The following is a 21,062-nucleotide window of genomic DNA, read 5'->3' as shown; positions in this document are numbered from 1 at the left end:
ATATGTGTCCAGGCATGTGGCTCATGCCTGTAATCCCAGCTACATAGGAGGCTGAGGCAGGAGAATTGCTTGAACCCAGGAAGTGAATGTTCCAGTGAGCCAAGATCATGCCACTGCACTCCAGCCTGGGCAACAGAAGGAGACTCTGTCTCAAAAAAAAAAAAAAAAAAAAAAAAAAAAGGTGGGAAATATGTCAAAAATGCATTTAAAATATTTGGGCAAAATCACCTGGTAACACTGTACACTATCAATTGATTACCCTGGATGTTCACGTGGCTAATTGGGAGCTGTGGCTCACCGCCTCTGCCCAGCATCCAGAGAGAATATCTTACCAGTTTCTACTGAATGCATATCCCTTTCACACCACCGTAAAGTAAAAAAAATCTTAAATTGAACCATTGTAAGTCGGGAACCATCTGTAGATGCCAAACTCAAAAGGCGTGATTGAAGAGAATTTAATAAAGAGACTGTTTAGGAGGAAGCGCCCCTGGGTTAGCAATAGTGGGAAATTGCTACCACTGCTAAGCTTGAAAGAGTGGTTGGTGAAACCCAGAAACAACTCCAGCTATTGCAGAGGGCTGCCAGATGGGAGACGCAAGCTTAGATGAAGGCAGCTGCTTCCCTGAATGGAAGAAACAGATGGAATAAATGCCTCAATCTTTCTTCCTTCCTTCCACTTTCTGGTCTCTTGTTAGTACCTCCCATTGGCCAAACCCAACCAGGATCCTAAGGGCAAGGGAGTTCTTTGATGCAGTCCAGAGGCCAACCACCTGGGACACAAAGTAGGATGAAAAATAGTAGAGAGAAGTTCTGGATAGACAAACAGAAGACAGTTTGCAAAGATAGGAAGTTACTCAACCCAGACTAGGGGCAGAGAGACAGGCTATCTCTCCCAGTGAGGGTGGCTGCATGGAGGAAGGCTTTTCCAGGCAGAGGGGTGATGGTGTGCTAAGACATAGGCATGTGAGAGGCATATATTTAGGAAGCCACCAGAAATCTAGTATAGCTGAAATTAGGGGACAGGGAGAGGAATGGTCAGAGATGGGACCAGAGGTTTGGAGGAGAGAATAGGGCTTTTTAATCATGAGGGTCTCTCCTATGTGGTGGTGAGAGTTTGAAAAGCAACAGGGGCCAAGTGTGGTGGCTCATGCCTCTAATCCCAACACTTTGGGAGGCTACCTGAGGTCGGGAGTTCGAGACTAGCCTGACCAACATGGAGAAACCCCGTCTTTACTAAAAACACAAATTTAGCCAGGCATGGTGGCACATGCCTGTAATCCCAGCTGCTTGGCAGGCTGAAGCAGAATTGCTTGAACCCAGCAGGCAGAGGTTGCGGTGAGCCAAGATCATGCCATTGCACTCCAGCCTGGGCAACAAGAGTGAAACTGTCTCAAAAAAAAAAGAAAGAAAGAAAGAAAAGTAATGGGAAGGTAGAAAGTGACAGGAGACTTGCATATTATAAAGATTGCATGACTCAACCAGCCTCGTGGAGAATGAATTAAAGACAGATGAGGATACTTACAGCAATTCAGTGAGTGATGGTTGGGGGCATGAACTAATAGGTCATCTTGCAAACATCAAAGAGAATTTAGCTTTGATACTGAAAAGTTGAAAGGGCCTGGTGACCAACTGGGTGATAAAAAGAAGTAGTGGGTTAAATTTTCCATTTATGAAAAATGGAGATTTAGAGCTGTATGTTTCAATGCAGCTGAAACTGAGCACAATCACTGTTTGGGTCTGCATAATTCATTGTTGTGGTGGGCTGTCCTGCACATTCTAGGATGTTTAGCACCCACTGTTTCTACCCAATGGATGTCCATTGCACCACTGTTCCCTATCATGGCAATCAAAAATGACTCCAGACATTGTCAGATGTCCTCTAGGAGACAAAGGGCAAAATCACCCAGGTTGAGAACTGCCTGGGTGGAAGAAAATGGGTTCAGTCCTGGACATGAGTTTGGGCTGCTTGTGAGACATGAGAGAAGAGATGTCAGGTAAGACTTGGGCTTCTCTGGATTTGGTGCCCAAAGCAATGGCCTGGGCTGGTGACTTGGACTTAGGAATTATGAGCATATAACTGACCTGATTTACACAATGACCTGAAATATAAGCACAACACACATTTACCACAACATAACTTCTCAAACTCTCCTCTTCAGTGAAATACTCCTAACTGGTTTTCCCTCTTGTTGACTTTTATTTCTAGCTACATAGAGGAGAAAAAGAGGAGAAAAGGGAGGTGGTAGGGGCAATCAGATATTATTGGATTGAGCTATTGTAAACATCTAGTTTAAGAGATGGAGGTTTGAGATCAGTGAGTACTTGAAACCCATCCTAGCTCATAATCCTCTTGTCTTTGTCTCCCATCAAGGCCTTTGTATTGCTCTGGCATCTTCTCTTAGGCCCCTGTAGCTGGTATTTACTTTGAAAGATACGGAATTCTTAGAACATTGATAACCTCTTATAACATGGTGGAAACTTTTTTTATTATATAACAATACTCTGTGATGGGATGTTCTCAGCATCAAGAGGCTATATCCTTGATGCTGAGAACTTCGGAGAACGCTCACCTATTAATTCTGTCAATCATAAAATAATAGAACCCCCAACATGAGCATAAAGGTACTTGATGGGACCCCTAGTGGCAAACTTCTTCCCAAAAGGGATGAGAGTCAGTGTTCAAGGTCATTTCTACCAACCTGAGTGATGGCTGTCTTGCTATTATGCAGCAAGGGCAGGAGGTGGAGCAAGAATCCCATTAGGCAGATTTCGGGGAATGGGTGAAGAGGGGATCCTGGCATCTATGATGATGAAATATAATAGTGGCAGGCTCAGACTACAAACGTTTTTTGAGCTCTTTCTATTTGCCAACTGCTTCTGTGCGCATTAATGAAGGCGAGCACAACTTCAGTTTATTCCAGAACAAGATATGGTATTTGTAAACATAATCATCCCCTAATGCAATGTATTTATTCAATGACTAACAAGCTTTCTGAATTTATCTGTTGAGGGAGAATGAGCCAATTGTTCATCAGATTTGAGCATTTGTATCCTCCCTAAGCTTGACTCCTCCGCGATGCCTCTTGGAGTAACCCAAACAGATGTGCATTAGAAAGCAAGCTGAATAGAAACAGCTGTTTCTGTATTATACCCAGAATCAACAGTAAATTCCACTTGATATAAGTCAGGCTGTAGAAAGCTAATGAAGCTTAGCTATTCAGTGGGGTTTCAGTTCAAATTTGGGATTGCCACTGAATGAATGTCAGCAGCAGTGTTGTCAGTTTCTTTTTTTTTGGAGACGGAGTCTCACTCTTGTTGCCCGGGCTAGAGTGCGGTGGCATAATCTCTGCTCACTGCAACGTCTGCTTCTTGGGTTCAAGCAATTCTCCTGCTTCAGCCTCCCAAGTAGCTGGGATTACAGGCGTACGCCACGACGCCCAGCTAATTTTTGTATTTTTAGTAGCGACAGGTGTCTGCATTGTTGGCCAGGCTGGTCTCGAACTCCTGATTTCAGGTGATCTGCCCGCCTTGGCCTTGCGAAGTGCTGGGATTTCAGGCATGAGCCAGGTGTTGTCAGTTTCTATCATGGAACCTACACATATTCAGATATGCGGCAATGTGACAGACAACAGTAAATAAACCATACATCCATAATAAGCATGAAGATGTGGAATTTCCTTTTATGATCAAATCTTCCCTCCAAAGAACTTAGATTTTTTTTTTCCCTTTTTTAAGTTTCAGTGGGTGTTTACCCTTAAATAACTCATCAGTTGGCCAGACACTTTTTTCCTGTATCCTTCTTTGTCTCCTCCCTCACCCTCTTACTTAGGACTATGTTATTCTGCTACGACTGTCATAACAAAACGCCACAGACTGGGTGCCTTCAACAACAGAAGTTTATTTTTTCCACACCTTCGGAGGCTGGAAGTCCAAGATCAAGGTGTTGGCGGGGTTGGTTTCTCCTGAGGCCCCTCTCCTTGGCTTGCAGACAGCTGCCTGAGGTTCTCACTGTGTCCTCACGTGGCCTCTCTGTATGGCTTCCATCTACATGTCTCTTCCTCTTCTTAGAAGGACACCAGTCCTAGGCCAGGTGCAGTAGCTCACACGTGTAATCCCAGCACTCTTGGAGGCCAAGGCAGCTGAATCACCTGAGGTTAGGAGTTTGAGACCAGCCTGGCCAACCCCGTCTCTACTAAAAATAGAAGAAATTAGCCAGGCATGGTGGTGCATGCCTGAAATCCCAGCTACTCAGGAGGCTAAGGCATGAAAATCGCTTGAACCTGGGAGGCAGAGATTGCAGTGAGCTGAGATTGCACCACTGCACTCCAGCCTGGGCGACAGATCAAGGCTCTATCTCAAAAAGAAAAAAAAAAAAAAAAAAAAGAATAAAAGGCCACCAGTCCTTCGGGATTAGGGTCTTGTTCTTATGACATCATTTAACCTTAATCACTTCTTTAAAGGTCCTATTTCCACATACAGTCACATTAGGAGTCAGAGCTCCAACATATGAATTTGACCCAATTCAGTCCACAACAGGTACCCTGTATTCTATTTCTTTCTTCACTTTCCCCACTACCACTCTGTCTGTATTCTCAGGCAGGAGTATTATAGACCCATTTCCATTACTTGTAAACAAGTACACATTTGTTAGAGGGTTAGATGCATTTAAGTTGGGCATCAAGCCTCAGGCCAGGGAATAGCTTTAGTCTCTACCACTAGGCAAAGTCTTAAGCTCAGGACAGAAAAAGAGTTATAATCCCCAGGTTATACACATCAGAAAGCAAGCAGCAGGATAATGTGATGAGATTATAATTTTACATCCAGAGATAGAAAAGTAAAGAAAGTTTCTTTCATTTTCCTGTCATGCACATGACCTTTTCTTTATTCAAAAGTATTAAAAAGATAGGCTCGGTACAGTGGTTCACGCCTGTAATCCCAGTGTTTTGGGAGGATTGCTTGAGGTCGGGGGTTTGAGACCAGCCTAGGCAACGTGGCAAGACCCCAACTCTACTAAAACACGCAAAAGAAGCCAGGTGTGGGGGTGCACACCTGTAGTCCCAGCTGCTTGGGAGGCTGAGGTGGGAGGATCACTTGAGCCCAGGAAGTCGAGAATACAGTGAACTATGATCATACCATTGCACCCCGGCCTGGGTAAGAGAGTAAGACCCTCAACTCAAAAAACCAAAATTATACATATGTATATAACTGCAGAGAAATGCCATCTTCTTGTTATGAAGTCTCCTCAAGTTTCTCATGATTTATTTGGATGGGCATAGTCTACTTCCCAGAGTGAAGTTTGGGCCTCTCTCTCAGGTAGGCATCTCGAATGCCCTAGAATCCATTCCCAGTGACCTGGAATTGGGTAGAGAGGGGGTGCTGCCAGGAGTGCGACCAGCGGGACACAGCATCACTCCAATGCTGTCCACCAAGGCTCTGCATCACAGGCTGGTGTCGACCAGCTGCCCAGGCTGTTGTAGCGCCTGCTTCCTCCTGTTGATAGCATTCAGAACTTTCTTCCTGGGACCCAGCTGCATTTGTATGCTCTGAAGGTCCTCATCAGAGCAGAGCAGCAGAGCTTCTAGATCAATCTGCTCTCTCATAAAGATAGGCAGGAATTCTTCCAGGTGCTGAGACAGCAAGAACACTTCCAGGGGCGTGGCATCAACCACGTCTTCCTCCCACTCCACTTCATCCTCATCCCATGGCAGATCATCTTTGAGGCCGTTTTTCTCTCCCTCTTCATCACCTGCGTCCTCATCAGCTGCTGCTCCTCCTTGTCTTTGAAGCAATTCACTGGGCAGTTTAAAACCCAACTCCGTCTTGCTATCTGAGATGTCTTCAGGACTTGATATCCTGCTCCTTCTAAAAACAATATTTCCTAGACCTGGACGATTGAGAATGGATTCGTGGTGCACACTGCTGTCCTCCTCTGCCGACAACTGGAGCTTCTCTTTGAAGTCCCCTGAGAAGGAGTCTTCCTCTTCCTCTCTGAACACTTCCATCACATTCCTCTGCCCACTTCTGCCTTCCTTCCCCACCTGTTCTGCTGTATCTTTGTTCTTCTTGAATTTGATCTTGAAAGTGTCTTTGATACCCTTAGATAGTGACCCGAATGTGCCAGGAGCAGAAGCATTTGAAGGAGATAACCTGGAGAAGGTGCCCTTGGAAGAAGAGAGAGTCCCAGATTCCTCCTTGCTGTAGGTACGGGCCATCTTATTTTGGTGCTTCTCCTGGAGCCTCTCACACTCTTTGATCTGCCTCCTGGCATTCTTCTGAGCCTGCTCCTTCAGCCTGGCAACTTTCTTGGGGTTCATGATGTTCTGGGCAGTGGCAGCCTTGTCCAGGAGAGCAACACATTCATTCTGCTCCCTGCTGGCAGCAGCCTCCAGTGGAGTCTGTAAATCATTATCCAGGGCAAAGATGTTGGCACCAAAGTTGACCAGGAATGAGACGCAGTAGGCATGGCCATTGGAGGCTGCAAAATGTAAAGGAGTGTTTCCCCAGATGTCACACCTATCAGGGTCCCCTCTAGAAGAGAAAATACAAAAAAAAAATATGTGTTGGACTCTTTTTCTCTGATCATGGGTCCAAAAAAATCAGAACAAAAATAAAGAACTAAAGGCATGTTAACGCAAACATGTTCATCCTGACTTCTTGTTAGAAGACACTGGCTGCAGGTCCAGCTGTCCTACAGCCGTCCCATCTTGAGACCACATGACCAGAAACAGCCCATCTCCATCTCCACCCTGTGCCTCCTTTTTGTTTGTCTCTTTTGTTTTGAGATAGGTTCTCACTGTGTTACCCAGGCTGGAGTGGAATGGTGTGATCACAGCTCATTGCAGCCTTGACCTCCCAGGCTCAGGTGATTCTCCCCACTCAGCCTCCCAAGTGGCTGAGACTACAGGCGTGCACCATCACACCTAGCTAAAGTTTGGCGAGACGGGGTTTCGCCATGTTGCCCAGGCTGGTTGCAGACTCCTGGACTCAAGCCATCCACTCGCCTTGGCCTCCCAAAGTGTTGGGATTACAGGTGTAAGCCATTGCACCTGGCTGTATCTCCTTTTTAGAAGCAAAAAAAAAATATTTCTAAGAAATTCTCCAAACAACTTTCTTGTCTCATTGGCCAGCACTGGGTCACATGCCTAAAAGAAGGGAAATATAGTATTGTGTTTAACTTAGATCAATTAGCTTTTGCCCTGAAACTAGGGATAGATTGTTCAATGGCTCATCAAGGAAATAATAAAATCAAAATCCTATAGCATGTGCCAATTTCTGTGGTGTAAATATATCTACCATTGCAAATTTCAAGCTACTAATGTGACATCACTGGACACAGAGTTTGGAAGAGATACACAGCAGCATATCATTATCAGTTATTTCCACCATGTAGATATCATTGTCGTGAATAATCTTAAGAGCATAGGTAATGGTGAAATGTATTAAAAATAGGATGTGAGAGTTTTGTGTTACCTTTTTAATATAATTTGGTAAATTATAAGTTTACATAATTTTTTTTTTGAGACAAAGTCTTGCTCTGTCACCTAGGCTGGAGTGCAATGGCATAATCTCAGCTCACTGCAACCTCCGCATCCCAGGTTTAAGCAATTCTTCTGCCTCATCCTCTGGAGTACCTGGGATTACAGGCCCCTGCTACTGCACCCAGCTAATTTTTGTATTTTTAGTAGAGATGGGATTTCACCATGTTGGTCAGGCTTGTCTGGAACTCCTGACCTCAAGTAATCCACCTGCCTCAGCCTCCCAAAGTGCTGGGATTACAGTTGTGAGCCACCACACCCAGCCTGTAATTTTATTTTTAAGAATGGCTATGTTCTCAGGAGCTCAAGGCTACATTAAGCTATTATGGCATCACTGTACTACAGCCTGGGCAACACAACAAGACCCTGTCTTTAAAAAAAAAAAAAAATCTAGGCTCAGTGGCTCATGCCTGTAATCCCAGCACTGGCAGGCTGAGGTGAGAGTTTTGTTTGAGCCTAGGAGTTGAAAACCAGCCTGGGAAACAAGACCTGTCTCCATTAAAAACTTTTTTAATAAAAATAAATACAAAGTAAAAAAGAATGGCTATGCTTAACTGTCAAACCTTCTAATATTTAGCAATAACTCCTGAGAAGCTGGTTCCAGCATGCCACTGCTACCCTCCTGAGTTGAGTCACATGTGAGGAAATAAATAACTGAACCAAACTCAGACCCCATCAGCAGGAAAGAAGAAAGAAATGGATGTTGGGGAGGTAGCAAATAGTGTGTTATAAACATTATTCACGAAAAGGGTATTACATTTCTATTTATTCCTCAACTTACTTCTGAACCTGACTGCAGGTTCATATAAGTGTGTCCTACAAGAGTTTATGGTGGAATTGGGGATACTATCAGATTAAGGTCAGAGAGCCAATGCCTGGCACAGAACAGGGACACAGTAGGTGCTTCAGTACTGGTGGAATGAATGAAAACCTACTGGAGTCCTGCCTAAGGCAGCAAACCCTCCTCTTCTATGAAGACTTGGGTTATAAACATGCACAGATGAAAAGTTGAGTAACTTTTTTAAAATTTTTATACTTTAAGTTCTGGGGCACATGTTCAGAACATGCAGGTTACATAGGTATACACATGCCACGGTGGTTTGCTACACCCATCAACCCATCATCTACATTAGGTATTTCTCCTAATGCTGTCCCTCCCTTAGCCCCCCATTCTCTGAGAGGCCCCAGTGTGTAATGTTCCCCTCCCTGTGTCCATGTGTTCTCATTGTTCAACACTCACTTATAAGTGAAAACACGTGGTGTTTGGTTTTCTGTTCTTGTGTCAGTTGGCTGAGAATGATGGTTTCCAACTTCATCCATGTTCCTGCAAAGGACATGAACTAATCCTTTTTTATGGCTACATAGTATTCCATGGTGTGTATGTGCCACATTTTCTTTATTTAGTCTATCATTGACGAGCATTTGGGTTGGTTCTAAGTCTTTGCTGTTGTGAACAGTGGCACAATGAACATGTGTGTGCATGTGTTTACATAATAAATGATTTATAATCCTTTGGGTATAGACCCAGTAATGAGATTGCTGGGTCAAATGGTATTTCTATTTCTAGATCCTTGGGGAACTGCCACACTGTCTTCCACAATGGCTGAACTAATTTACACTCCCACCAACAGTGAAAAGCGTTCCTGTTTCTCCACATTCTCTCCAGCATCTGTTATCTTCTGATTGTTTGATCGCCATTCTAACTGGCGTGAGATGGTATCTCAATGTGGTTTTGATTTGCATTTCTCTAATGACCAGTGATGATAAGCTTTTTTTCATGTTTGTTGGCTGCATAAATGTCTTCTTTTGACAAGTGTCTGTTCATATTGAGTAACTCTTTGTAACGATGGCCAGAGCCACACTCCAGTGCTGAGAACTCTGATAATACCGATATTAAGGGGTCCTTCCTTTGCTCTAGACTCCAAAATCAGAATCTCATTAGACTCTGGCCAGGCTGGCCCCATGGAAAGAGGACAGTGAGTCTAAGAAGTCCTCGTAACATTCCCAGGAAGTAGAGGACAGATACAGAAGGGAAGATCAACACCCTTCCAAATGACCTGTTAGTGCACCATGACCCTTCTACTAGTTCCTGGTTTCTCAAAGTTTGGTCTCCAGACCAGCAGCAGAATCATCACCTGTGAGTTTGTTCGAAGTACAGAAGAATCCCAAGCCAGACTTACTGAATCAGAATCTACACTTTAGCAAGATCCACAGGTGATTTGTAGGCTCACTACAGATTGAAAAGAACTTCAGCAAGGTTTACATGATCCAACCAGTGTCCTATACTTTGATAAATCAGATTTGTAGTTGCTCCATGCGAATCCCTGGCTCTTTGATGCTTGTTACAAAGAAGCACTTTCACATTCTTTGCCGTCAACCATCACAATCTCCCTCTTAGAGAAGGCAGGCAAGAATCAAAACAAGACTCAGCCAAGGGTGATAGGCAACATGCTTTGGATCAGGCTGGTCTCCAAGTCATGTGTTTCCCACATAATACATCCTAGAAAACACAGGAAAAGCCCGTTTTACCAGCTACACAGCCTAAAGCTTAACTTTTCTAGGACTTGGTTTCCTCATCTGTAAATTGAAGATAATACTATCACCTATTCATACAGTTATGTGAATTAAATAAGTTAATCTACATAAAGCATGAGAAAACTGCTTGGCACATAGTAAATATTGAATAAAACTTGCTTATTATCCATCCTCTTGCTTTCAAACATACAAGCCTTAATTTCATGTATTTATTTTTTCTCATATTCAACTAGTAAATTCCTGGAGCGCAGTGACTGTTGTGGGTTTTTAAAATCACTTATAGGCCAGGTGAGCCGGCATCAGCACTTTGGGAGGCTGAGGCCAGTGGATCACCTGAGGTCAGGAGTTTGAGACCAGCCTGTTCGACATGGTGAAACCCCATCTCTACCAAAAATACAAAAATTAGCTGGGCATGGTGGTGTGGCCCTGTAGTCCCAGCTACTCAGGAGGCTGAGGCAGGAGAATGGCTTGAGCCTGGGAGGTGGAGGTTGCAGTGAGCTGAGATTGTGCCACTGCACTCCAGCGTGGGTGACAGAAAGAGACTCCATCTCAAAAACATAAAAATAAAAATCAATCACTTATAGTCTGAATTTGACAAATATTTATGCTCTGTCTCCTTAGTTGCGTAATATGCCCCAGGGGGCAAAGCCTGTGTCTCTTTCACCTTTGTGTCATCCACATGTCCCAGCAGAAGTCTTGACCCCAATCCAAAGAAGCCACCCAAGTCATGTAAGTGACTGAATGGGGTCAAGTTTGTTCTTTGAACAAAGTCACAGTTGAATACATACCCCATCTAGAAAGGACAGCCACAGCTCAGCTACCTTGGGTAAAAGCAGAAATGATATTGCCAGAGCTCCTATTTTTTCAAATGAAGCCACAAATCCAGAATTTCATGTGAAATTTTGTGATTTTCAAGTGTTGGCTCAAATTTAAAAGAAAAATATAGTAAAGTCCAAATAAAACACATTTGTGGACCAGCTCCAGCCCATAAGCTGGCAACCGGTAACCTCCTTCTGAGCAGAGAGAACAGTGTGAGCAGAGGCACAGATGGCTGATATTACAAGGCATATTCGGGGAACCAGGAGTATAGATCAGCGTGACCAGAGTGCAGGGAGTTGAGGGTAAGGGAAAAGAGCGGAAAATGAAATTGAATCTAAGGAAAGCAAATATTAAGTAACACAGTTTTGCTGGGAAGCCACTTTCCAGAAGGTTCTGGTCAGTCAGCCTGATTTGATTGTTAGGGATGAAAGGAGACCCTTCAACCTTGGCACAGACCCGCATCTTATGGGACTGCAGTGCCTCACCTCCAAACATGTGGTTTCACTTTTTATTTTAAATAAGCACTAGAGGCAAAAGACTCCTTAAGTATCCTAGATATCAAAGAGGGATTGTAAAACACGATGTTACTAAGACGTCGTTACTTAAGATGTTACTATAAACAGAAACATACTGATTAAAGATGCCTGAAGTTATCCTTGAATTGGATAAGTTGAAAACAAAATTATTGAGAGGAATGAGCTGCAGTAGGAATGCAGAAGGGTGCTAAGATGTCTGGGATAAATGTAGATGTTTAAGACCATAGAGTGACGGCATTTTCCCATTTCATTGACTTTTTTTTTTTTAAAATTTTGCTTTAAGTTCTAGGATACAGGTGCAGAATGTACAGGTTTGTAACATAGGTATACATGTGCCATGGTGGTTTGCTGCACCTGTCAACCTATCATCCAGGTTTTAAGCCCTTCATGCATTAGGTATTTGTCCTAATGCTCTTCCTCCCTTTGCCCCCCACTCCCTGACAGGCCCCGGTGTGTGATGTTCTCCTTCCTGTGTCCATGTGTTCTCCTTGTTCAACTCCCACTTGTGAGTGAGAACATGCAGTGTTTGGTTGTTTGGTTTTCTGTTCCCGTGTTAGTTTGCTGAGAATGACGGCTTCCAGCTTCATCCATGGCCCTGCAAAGGACATGATCTCATTCTTTTTTTATGGCTGCACCCATTTCACTGAATCTTAAATGATGCCTTCAAAACAGAAGGAAAAACAGTAAACCTGAGGTGACCCCAAATGTGGGTCTTCTTCTGAGAAAATTTCAAATGCAAAATTCCAGATGACACCGTCAGTAAGACAATTTGTGGGTTTTCCTAGTGGCTTTAAGTGATTTCAACTTGCAAAACTTCTATTTACAGATACATTTCCAAACTGATATATGATTTAAATGAAAATATTTTCTACAGACAAGTTGCATGGAGTCCTTCTAAACTCCATACTTGTCATTGTTCACAATCCTTGATAGAACCATTGCATATACCTGCCCAGGTCACAAGCTGGTCTCCCTTGTTTGATAATCTGAGGTCAGCATTGATGCCCTGTAGTTTTCTTGAGCTAAGCGTTTTTTCTATTTCCCCTTTTTCTCCCAAAACAGAAACTCACCAAAGAGATTTTAAAATAATCCATTTTTTCCCTTGGTTTTTGGTAGATGAGTGCATTTGGGCAATAAATTTTAAAGCTGGCTTAGCACTATTGTCACTAAGTAGGCAATTTGCTTAAATTACCCTGAGCATCTGTTCCACTCCAATTTCTCCTCCTGAAGTTGATTTTTTATGACGTTCCCAGAAAACAACTATTCTTTCAAAAATGTTTTTTCTGCATGAAAAGAAATATTTGGATTCACTAATAATCAAAGAAATGCAAATTAAAACAATACTCTGCCATTTGCCAATCAGATAAGCAACGATTAAAAAGAACAGTAATACTTAGTTTTGGCAGGAGTGTGGGGAAAGAAATACTGCTGGAAGAAGCAGAAAGGGGTTCAAATTTCCTGGCACAACACATACAAAAAGCCTTTAAAATGAGGCACCCTTTCGAATCTACAATTCTACCTTTAGGAATCTGTCCTAAGGAAAGAAATAACAGACCTTTGTGCAAAGATGAATGAACAAGAATGTTCCTCCCAACCTTACTTGTAACAGAAAAAAGACTGGATTCAAATTAAGCATCATGAATAGTCAACTGATTACATATATTACGGCATCAACCTGTGTCCATTAGTGGAAGAACGGATAAATAAAATGTAGTGGCTCCACACAATGGAATACTACCCAGTCTCAAGAAACAAAGAAATCCTGCCATTTTCAGCAACACAGATGAGGCTAGAGGACAGTATGTTAAGTGAAAAAAGACAGGCATAGAAAGAAGAATACCACCTGATCTCACTTATATGTGGAATCTAAAAAAGTCTAGAAGCAGAAAGTAGAATGGTGGTAACTAGGGAGAATGGTGATAACCTGTCATTCTAGGCTGGAATTGTGCCAGTGCATGCCAGCCTGGGTGACAGAGCAAGACTCTGTCTTAAAAAATAAATAAATAAATAAATTGCTTGAACCGGGACCCAGGAGCAGAGGTTACAGTGAGCCAAGATCATGCCACTGCACTCCAGCCTGGCCTACAGAGCAAGACTCCGTCTCAAAAAAAAAAAAAAAAAATTCGGATCAGCCTGGCCAACATGGTGAAACCCAGTCTCTATGAAAATTACAAAAATTAGCTGGATATGGTGGCAGGTATCTGTAGTCCCAGCTGTTCTGGAGGCTGAGGCAGGAGAATTACTCGAACCCAAGAGGTTACAGTGAGCCAAGATCCTGCCATTCCACCCCAGGCTGGGTGACGAGAGAGAGACTCCATCTCAAAAGAAGGAGAGGAAAGAGGAAAGAGGAAAGAGGAAAGAGGAAAGAGGAAAGAGGAAAGAGGAAAGAGGAAAGAAAGAGGAAAGAAAGAGGAAAGAAAGAGGAAAGAAAGAGGAAAGAGGAAAGAGGAAAGAGGAAAGAGGAAAGAGGAAAGAGGAAAGAGGAAAGAGGAAGGGAAGGGAAGGGAAGGGAAGGGAAGGGAAAGGAAAGGAAAGGAAAGGAAAGGAAAGGAAAGGAAAGGAAAGGAAAGGAGAGGAGGAGAAGAATCATCTGGGGAAAAATGTCTAGTTTCTGTTTTAAAAAATGAAACCAAGAAATTTCATACACTTTAAAGTAAAATAATTTTTTTTGTAATTGGGCCATTATGCTTCCTAGTGCAGAAAAATACATGCAATGATTGCTTTCCATCTTTAAATTTTAAAAAGACAGAAAGGAATATAGTTTTCTAACAAAGCCAGAGTTTTTATATTAATGGTTGCTATAGGATTTGTCTATCAGGTAATGACAGATTAAATTCTGAAATCATTAGACTGGAATGAAGTTCAGCAGTTGGTTAGCTTCTAAATTCAATTTTTAATTTTCTTTTTTTTTAATTTCAGGTTTGGGAGGTTACATGTGCAGGTCTGTTGTATAGGTAAACTGGTGTCGCAAGGTTTTGTTGTACAGATTATTTTGTCACCCAGGAACTAAGCCAATGTATTCTCATCATTTAGCTCCCACTTATAAGTGAGAATATGTGGTATTTGGTTTTCTGTTCCTGTGTTAGTTTTCTAAGAATAATGACCTCCATCTCCATCCATGTTCCAACAAAAGATGTGATTTCATTCCTTTTCAACTGCATACTATTCCAGGGTGTGTACGTACCACATTTTCTTTATTTAATCTGTCATTGATGGACATTTAGACTGATTCCATGTCTTTGCTATTGTGAATAGTGCTGCAATGAACCAATGAACATTCATGTGACTGTGTGGGTAGTGTTTTGTTTTTTTGTTTTTTTTTTTTTTGAGATGGAGTCTCACTCTGTTGCCCAGGCTGGAGTGCAGTGGCACAATCTTGGCTCGCTGCAACATTCTTGTGGATTCAAGCAATTTTTGTGCCTCAGTCTCCTGAGTAGCTGGAATTACAGGTGTGTGCCACCATGCCCAGTTAAGTTTTTGCATTTTTCTTTTAGTAGAGTTGAAGTTTCAACATGTTGATCAGTCTGGTCTTGAACTCCTGACCTCAAATGATCCACCTGCCTCAGCATCCCCAAGTGTTGGAATTACAGGCACGAGCCATGTATGTGTCCTTACAATAGAATGATTTATATTCCTTTGGGTATATACCCAGTAATGAGATTGCTGGCTCAAAGGATAGTTCTGCTTTTAGCTCATGGTGAATTGTCACACTGCTTTCCACAATGGTTGAACAAATTTACACTCCCACCAACAGTGTATAAGCGTTCCCTTTTCTCCTCAACCTCACCAACATCTGTTATTTTTTGATGTTATAATAGCCATTCTGATTGGTGTGAGATGGTAATTTTCTTCCCTTTTCAGTTTCCTTAAATCTAATTGGAAATTTGACCTGACATTGGTTCCGAGGATTGTCTATGGTCTAAAAGAGAGATCACCTATGAAAATTCTCACAAGAAAAGCAAGGTTAAAAGAATATTTGCACCCATAGCCAGTGTTTAATAAATATTAATATAAGCCAACAGGAAGCTGGATATTTATATCATATTGAAAGAAATTATGTTACCATGTCAAATTAGTGGAGAAAAAGAAAGATTACAACAACTATTTGCATTGGAACGAATGAGTAGCCGCTTGGAGAATGCAGTTAGATCATAATTTCAGATCTTAAACAAATTATATATAAAGTTTTTAAAATAAAAAAGAAACTAAAAAAAAGCACTAAATTATCAGTCAATATCGAGGCATGGCCTCAAAGTTAGAATCACACAACAAAGATTGAAGACTTATATATACTTAAATATATATAATGTTTACATTTGTATTTAAAATACCTGTTGTCAAAAATAGAAATTGTGTATTGTAAAATAGTTGTAACCTATATGACAAAGAGTTGACATTGTTAACTTTAAAAAGCATTTTAATAAATCAAAGAAATGTTGAAACCCCAATATAAAAGTGGAATAAGGTTATAAACACGCAGTTCACAGAAGTGGCATTCAAATGGCCGATTCAAGTATAAAAAGAATTTTCAACCTCATTAGTAACCAAAGAAAAGAACACGAAAGCCACACTGATATAGCATTTTGTTTTGTTTTGTTTGAGACAGAGTCTAGCTCTGTTGCCCAGGCTGGAGTGCGGTGGCCTGATCTCGGCTCACTGCAACCTCTGCTACCTGGGTTCAAGGGATTCAGGAGCAATTTGTGCCTCAGCCTCCTGAGTAGCTGGGATTACAGGTGTGTACGACCACAGCATGCTAATTTTGGATTTTTAATAAAGATGAGTTTTCGCCATGTTAGCCAGGCTGGTCTTGAACTCTTGGTTTCAAGCGATCCCCTCGCCTTGGTCTCCCAAAGTACTGGGATTACAGGAATGAGCCACTGCGTCCAGCCTCATCTATCATTTTGGATCTATCATATTGGCCAAAATGGGAACTCGCTTTCTGAAGGACAACATGTCTATTTACACACACAGAAAGTCTTTAAATTGCACACATGCTACTACGGTTTGAATGTTTGCGTCCCCTCCATAATTCATGTTGAAACTTAATCCTCAGTGTAACAGTGTTAAGCAGTGTGGCCTTTAGGAGGTGATTGAGTCATGAGGACTCTGCCCTCATGATGGGGTTAGGCACCTTTATAAAAGGTCTTGACACAGGGAATTTGCCTTTTTTTGCCCTTTCCTTCCCTTCCTCCATGTGAGGACACAGCCAGAAGATCCAATAACAAGGCACCATCTTGGAAGCAGAGACAGGGCTCTCACCAGACACCAGTCCTGCTGGTGCCTTGATCTTGGAAGTCCCAGCTGCCAGAACTGTAAGAAATAAATTTCTGGTTTTTATAAATTACCTAGTCTAAGTTATTCTGTTATAGCAGTACAAAGGGACTAACACAAATGCCAATTGCTCCAGAAATTTCACTTTAGAGAATTTATTCTCAAGAAAATGTGGCCGTACCCAGTGGCTCGCCCCTGTAATCCCAGCACTTTGGAAGGCCGAGGCGGGCAGAACATCTGAGGTCATGAGTTCGAGACTAGCCTGGCCAACATGGTGAATCCCCATCTCTACTAAAAATACAAACATTAGCTAGGTATGGTGGCACATGCCTGTAGTCCCAGCTACTCAGGAGGCTAAGGCAGGAGAACTGCTTGAACCCGGAAGGTGGACGTTGCAATGAGCCGAGATCGTGCCACCACACTCCAGCCTAAGTGACGGCAAGACTCCATCATCTCAAAAAAAAAAAAAAAAAAACAGCTGAGTGTGGTAGCAGATGCCTGTGATCCAAGCTCCTTGGGAGGCTAAGACAGGAGGCAGAGGTTGCAGCAAGCCAAGATTGCACCATTGCACTCCAGCCTGGGCAACAAGAGCAAAATTGCATCTCAAAAAAAAAAAAAAAAAAAAGAAGAAAAGAAAGAAAGAAAGAAAGAAAGAAAATATCAGCAAAGATATGTACAGGGATAGTCATCATAGCACTATTCAAACCAGGGAAAACAAACTATGTGTCCAAGAGAGGTGCTGGCTGAGAAATGTATTTGTTGAGTAGAGTCCTACAAAGTTCCTGAAATTTATAGAAGAATATTGACATGTATTTATACACACTGTGTTTTATATAGAGACAACTATATCAATCCTAGTAGCATGGCATTATAGGACATTTTTTCTTCATATTTTGTGTGCATATGTGTGGTTTAATTTTCTGGGTTCAGCTCATGTTACTTTTGTAATTAAAGACTAGCAGAATAAGGCTGAGTGCTGCGGCTCACATCTATAATCTCAATAATTTGGGAGGCGAAGGTAGGAGGATTATTTAAGTTCAAGACTTTGAGACCAGCCTGGGCAACAAAGCAAGACCTTGTCTCTAGTAAAAATAAAAAATAAAAGATCGGCAGAACACTTACTGTGACAGAATATTTCAGGCTTTCAAAGGAGAGAGAGAGAACACCTAACCATTACTACTCAAAATGGTCCTCAAATGGAACAAGAGCTCTCTGCTGACGGAGAAGACCCCCAGACCCTCCTCTAGGAGGACAAACTCACTGATTGATATGGTTTGGATCTGTGAGATCTGGTGGAGAACAAATCTCAAATCAAATTGTAATCCCCTATGTTGGAAGTAGGGACGGGTGGGAGGTGGTTGGATCATGGTGGTGAATTTCTCATGAATGTTTAGGACCGGAATCCCCCTTGGTTCTGTCCTCATGAGAGTGAGTTCTCATTAGATCTGTTTTCTAGCACCTCCCTGCCTCACTCTCTAGCTCTTGCTCCTGTCATGTGAGATATGCCTTTTCCTTCTGCCATGATTAGAAGCTTCCTGAAGCCTCCCCCAAAGCAGAAGCCACTATGATTTTCCTGTGCAGCCTGCAGAACTATGAGCCAATTAAACCTCTTTTCTTTACAAATTACCCAAGTGTAGGTATTTCCTTATAGCAGTGCAAGAATAGACTAATACATTGATTTTAAAGTAACTGACATCTTGCAGTTTGTGGAAGGAGGTAAACTTTCAGTAGATGGAGAACGTTGGGGAACCCTAGGCTGAGCAAGAGAAGAGGTGAGACGACTGGAGAAGGCTGGCTGATGGGATCGATGTGTCTGAGGAAAGGAAGTCTTAAATCAGGCAACAGAGACGGGAAGATCTGCTTCACTCACTTCCTCATTCAATCTTACACTCAGGAATTCTCCCAATCCCGAGTTCTTCTGACTCTTCCTAAATGTCCCCTATTTTAATACAGAGTGTCAACATCCATATCCTGGGTCCTTAACCCTCCTTTTCCTTCATCTGCCCACATCCAGTCAATCATGATTGATTCTACAACCAAACTGCCTCTCAAAGCGAACCGCATTTTCCCATTCCCACTGCCACTATCCTAGTCCAACTCATCTCGACCATGAAAACAGCCCCAAACCTTCTCTCTGACCGTTATCCATCTACCTGAGTGAGTTTTGTAAACATAAATCTATTCTGGCGGCTTCCTGGACCCTTAGGATAAAGTCCTTACCAGAGTTGACAAGGCTCTTTGTGATCTGGTCCTATCTCTTGGGAACTTGCCCCGTCCCCACTCCTACTTGAGCCACATCCAGCCATATTCAGCTTCTCTACTTCTCAGAATGTAGTGTTCTGTCTAAGGGAAAACACTCTTTCATCTGGCCAACTTGTTCTCATTTTCCTAATCCCAGCTTAAATGATTTTCCCTTAGGGAAGGCTTCCCTCACCCCTAAGATTGGGATAGATGCCTATGTTATTTAGTTCCCTCTATTTCCCCTTTTGTAACAAACATCACAGATAAGCCAGGCACAGTGGCTCACATATGTAATCCCAGCACTTTTAGAGGCCAAGGCTGTCAGATCACTTGAGCTCATAAGTTCAAGACCATCCTGGGCAACATGGGAAAACCCCATCACTACAAAAAATATAAAAAGTGCTGGGCATGGTGGTGCACACCTCTAGTCCCAGCTACTCGGTAGGATCAGGTGGGAGGATCACTTGAGCCTGGGGCTCAAGGCTGCAGTGAGCTATGATCACAACATTGCACTCCAGCCTGGGCGACAGAGTAAGACCCTGTCTCAAAGCAAACACACACACACACACCCCATAGATGTCTTGTCTTCCCCTCTCAAATCTGATCACCATGACAGGGATTGTGGCTGTCTTTCTGATCACAGTGTGCCAGTGGCTAGCAAAATGGCTGGCGCATAACAGATACTGAATAAATGGGTATTAAATTGGATTCACTTGGCTCCTTTGTTTGTCCTTTTTTCTTTCCTTTTTCTTCTTGAGTCGCAGTTGCCAGCACAATGTAGCCCTCTGATAATAGGCAGAACAAGCAGAAGAGCTAGCTTACTTCATTAAAATCTGGGCAGAGGGGTGTGTGTGTGTGTGTGTGTGTGTGTGTGTGTGTGTGTGTGTGTCTCTCTCTCTCTCTCTCTCTCTCTCTCTCTCTCTCTCTCTCTCCCCACTGGCCAAAGAAGTAACAGAGTCAAGGTAGGCTAAAGATTCCTTGTAGAGCCAGCAACTCCATTCAAAAGAGCCAGACTGTGTGTCAAAAACAAAACAAAAAAAATAAATCATGTGCTTGTACTGGGATTGAAGGTTAATAAAAGACTGGACTTTTAATGGCATAGATGAAAAAATAAACTAAAAACATGTCATTTGTTCCAACCAAATTTGACAACTTAAAACCAAGTAAAACAGTGGCCTCTTTTAAAAGAGTAAACTATTTAAATTTCATGAAAACCATTTTTAAAGGCATAGAATTCAAATATCTCCCCTCTTCTCCACACAGATAATGCCTTACAGTTCAGAATCTCTCCTCTGATTGTGACTAAGGGATGAGCCACTCCCATAGTGCCAGTCCTCAGTGAGAAACGGGAGCCTCTCCGGGTATTAGTTTTCTCTCTTTCTCTAAAAAGCCAATCATTTAGATAATCTAGGAGGAGGATAAAGTATTTGTACTGACATCCCTGCCTCTTGCTGCTGTCTGCAAAAAGCTACCATGAACACTGTTTCCAACTGAAACCATCGGGTTGAACTTACCCTCTACTGCAGATTATCTCTAGGGCTTCCAAGTTCCCATGGTAGGCTGCTAAGAGAGCGGGAGTCATGCCATCTTCATCGGAAAGATTTAGATCTCGCTTGGTAGCCTCTTTTAGAAGTTCCAGGTAACTATCACTAGCAGCTTGGTGGTAACGAGTAGACATTTTTTCTGCTCACCAGAACTTGGCCAGATGTCTCTCCAGGCAGAGCAGGGTGTTGGCAGAGCAACCTTCCTACAGAGCTAGTTAATCAGTGACAAGGAAGAGTGTCACTGGGGCAAAGCTCATTCCAGCTTCCTTTCATGGAAGGCAACAAGGTTCGAGGCACTGAACTTGGACCTTTTCTCTCTGAAATGGCCATGACGTTGACTACTGAAGACTGCTGTATTCATCATGAGTGTTTTGAGGCACACTTAATTTTTCTATGTCCATTAGTTTCTTGAGTGTGATACTGGTCATCTAGGCACAGAATGTAAGAAATTTCTTTTAAAAATGCAGAGCTAGTCTAGTTCACTGTTTTTATTTCCAAAAATAACAGCTTTATTGAGGTATACCACTAAATTCACCCGTTTTATGTATACAATTCAATTCAATGATTTTTAGGACATTTAT

The 21,062-nt window shown here is 42.4% G+C and overlaps 1 protein-coding gene across 1 annotated transcript; it reads right to left on the bottom strand.

The window, feature by feature from the left end:
* Nucleotides 1-5,198: 5,198 nt before the first annotated feature.
* On the bottom strand, nucleotides 5,199-20,757 carry ANKS4B (ankyrin repeat and sterile alpha motif domain containing 4B). Its single transcript, XM_032242894.1, has 2 exons — nucleotides 20,452-20,757; nucleotides 5,199-6,528 (listed from the first exon to the last, which is right to left on the bottom strand). The coding sequence occupies exons 1-2, from the start codon at nucleotides 20,613-20,615 to the stop codon at nucleotides 5,439-5,441; spliced, it is 1,254 nt and encodes a 417-aa protein (XP_032098785.1). The 5' UTR covers nucleotides 20,616-20,757; the 3' UTR covers nucleotides 5,199-5,438.
* Nucleotides 20,758-21,062: the final 305 nt, after the last annotated feature.

The sequence above is a fragment of the Sapajus apella genome, unplaced genomic scaffold, assembly GCF_009761245.1.
Source record: "Sapajus apella isolate SASKATOON/1434 unplaced genomic scaffold, GSC_monkey_1.0 scaffold51, whole genome shotgun sequence".
In the NCBI taxonomy this organism is placed as follows: Eukaryota; Metazoa; Chordata; class Mammalia; order Primates; family Cebidae; genus Sapajus; species Sapajus apella.
Note: the sequence above shows the minus strand (reverse complement) of the source record. Positions and strands in the feature narration are given on the sequence as shown.

What these genes read in the sequence shown, in the direction of transcription:
- ANKS4B (XM_032242894.1), bottom strand. Translation starts at nt 20,615, where the DNA reads ATGTCTACTCGTTACCACCAAGCTGCTAGTGATAGTTACCTGGAACTT. An exon ending in GAGATAATCTGCAGTAGAGG is followed by an intron (nt 6,529 to 20,451) that starts GTAAGTTCAACC and finishes TTTCTCTTCTAG; the next exon opens with AGGGGACCCTGATAGGTGTG.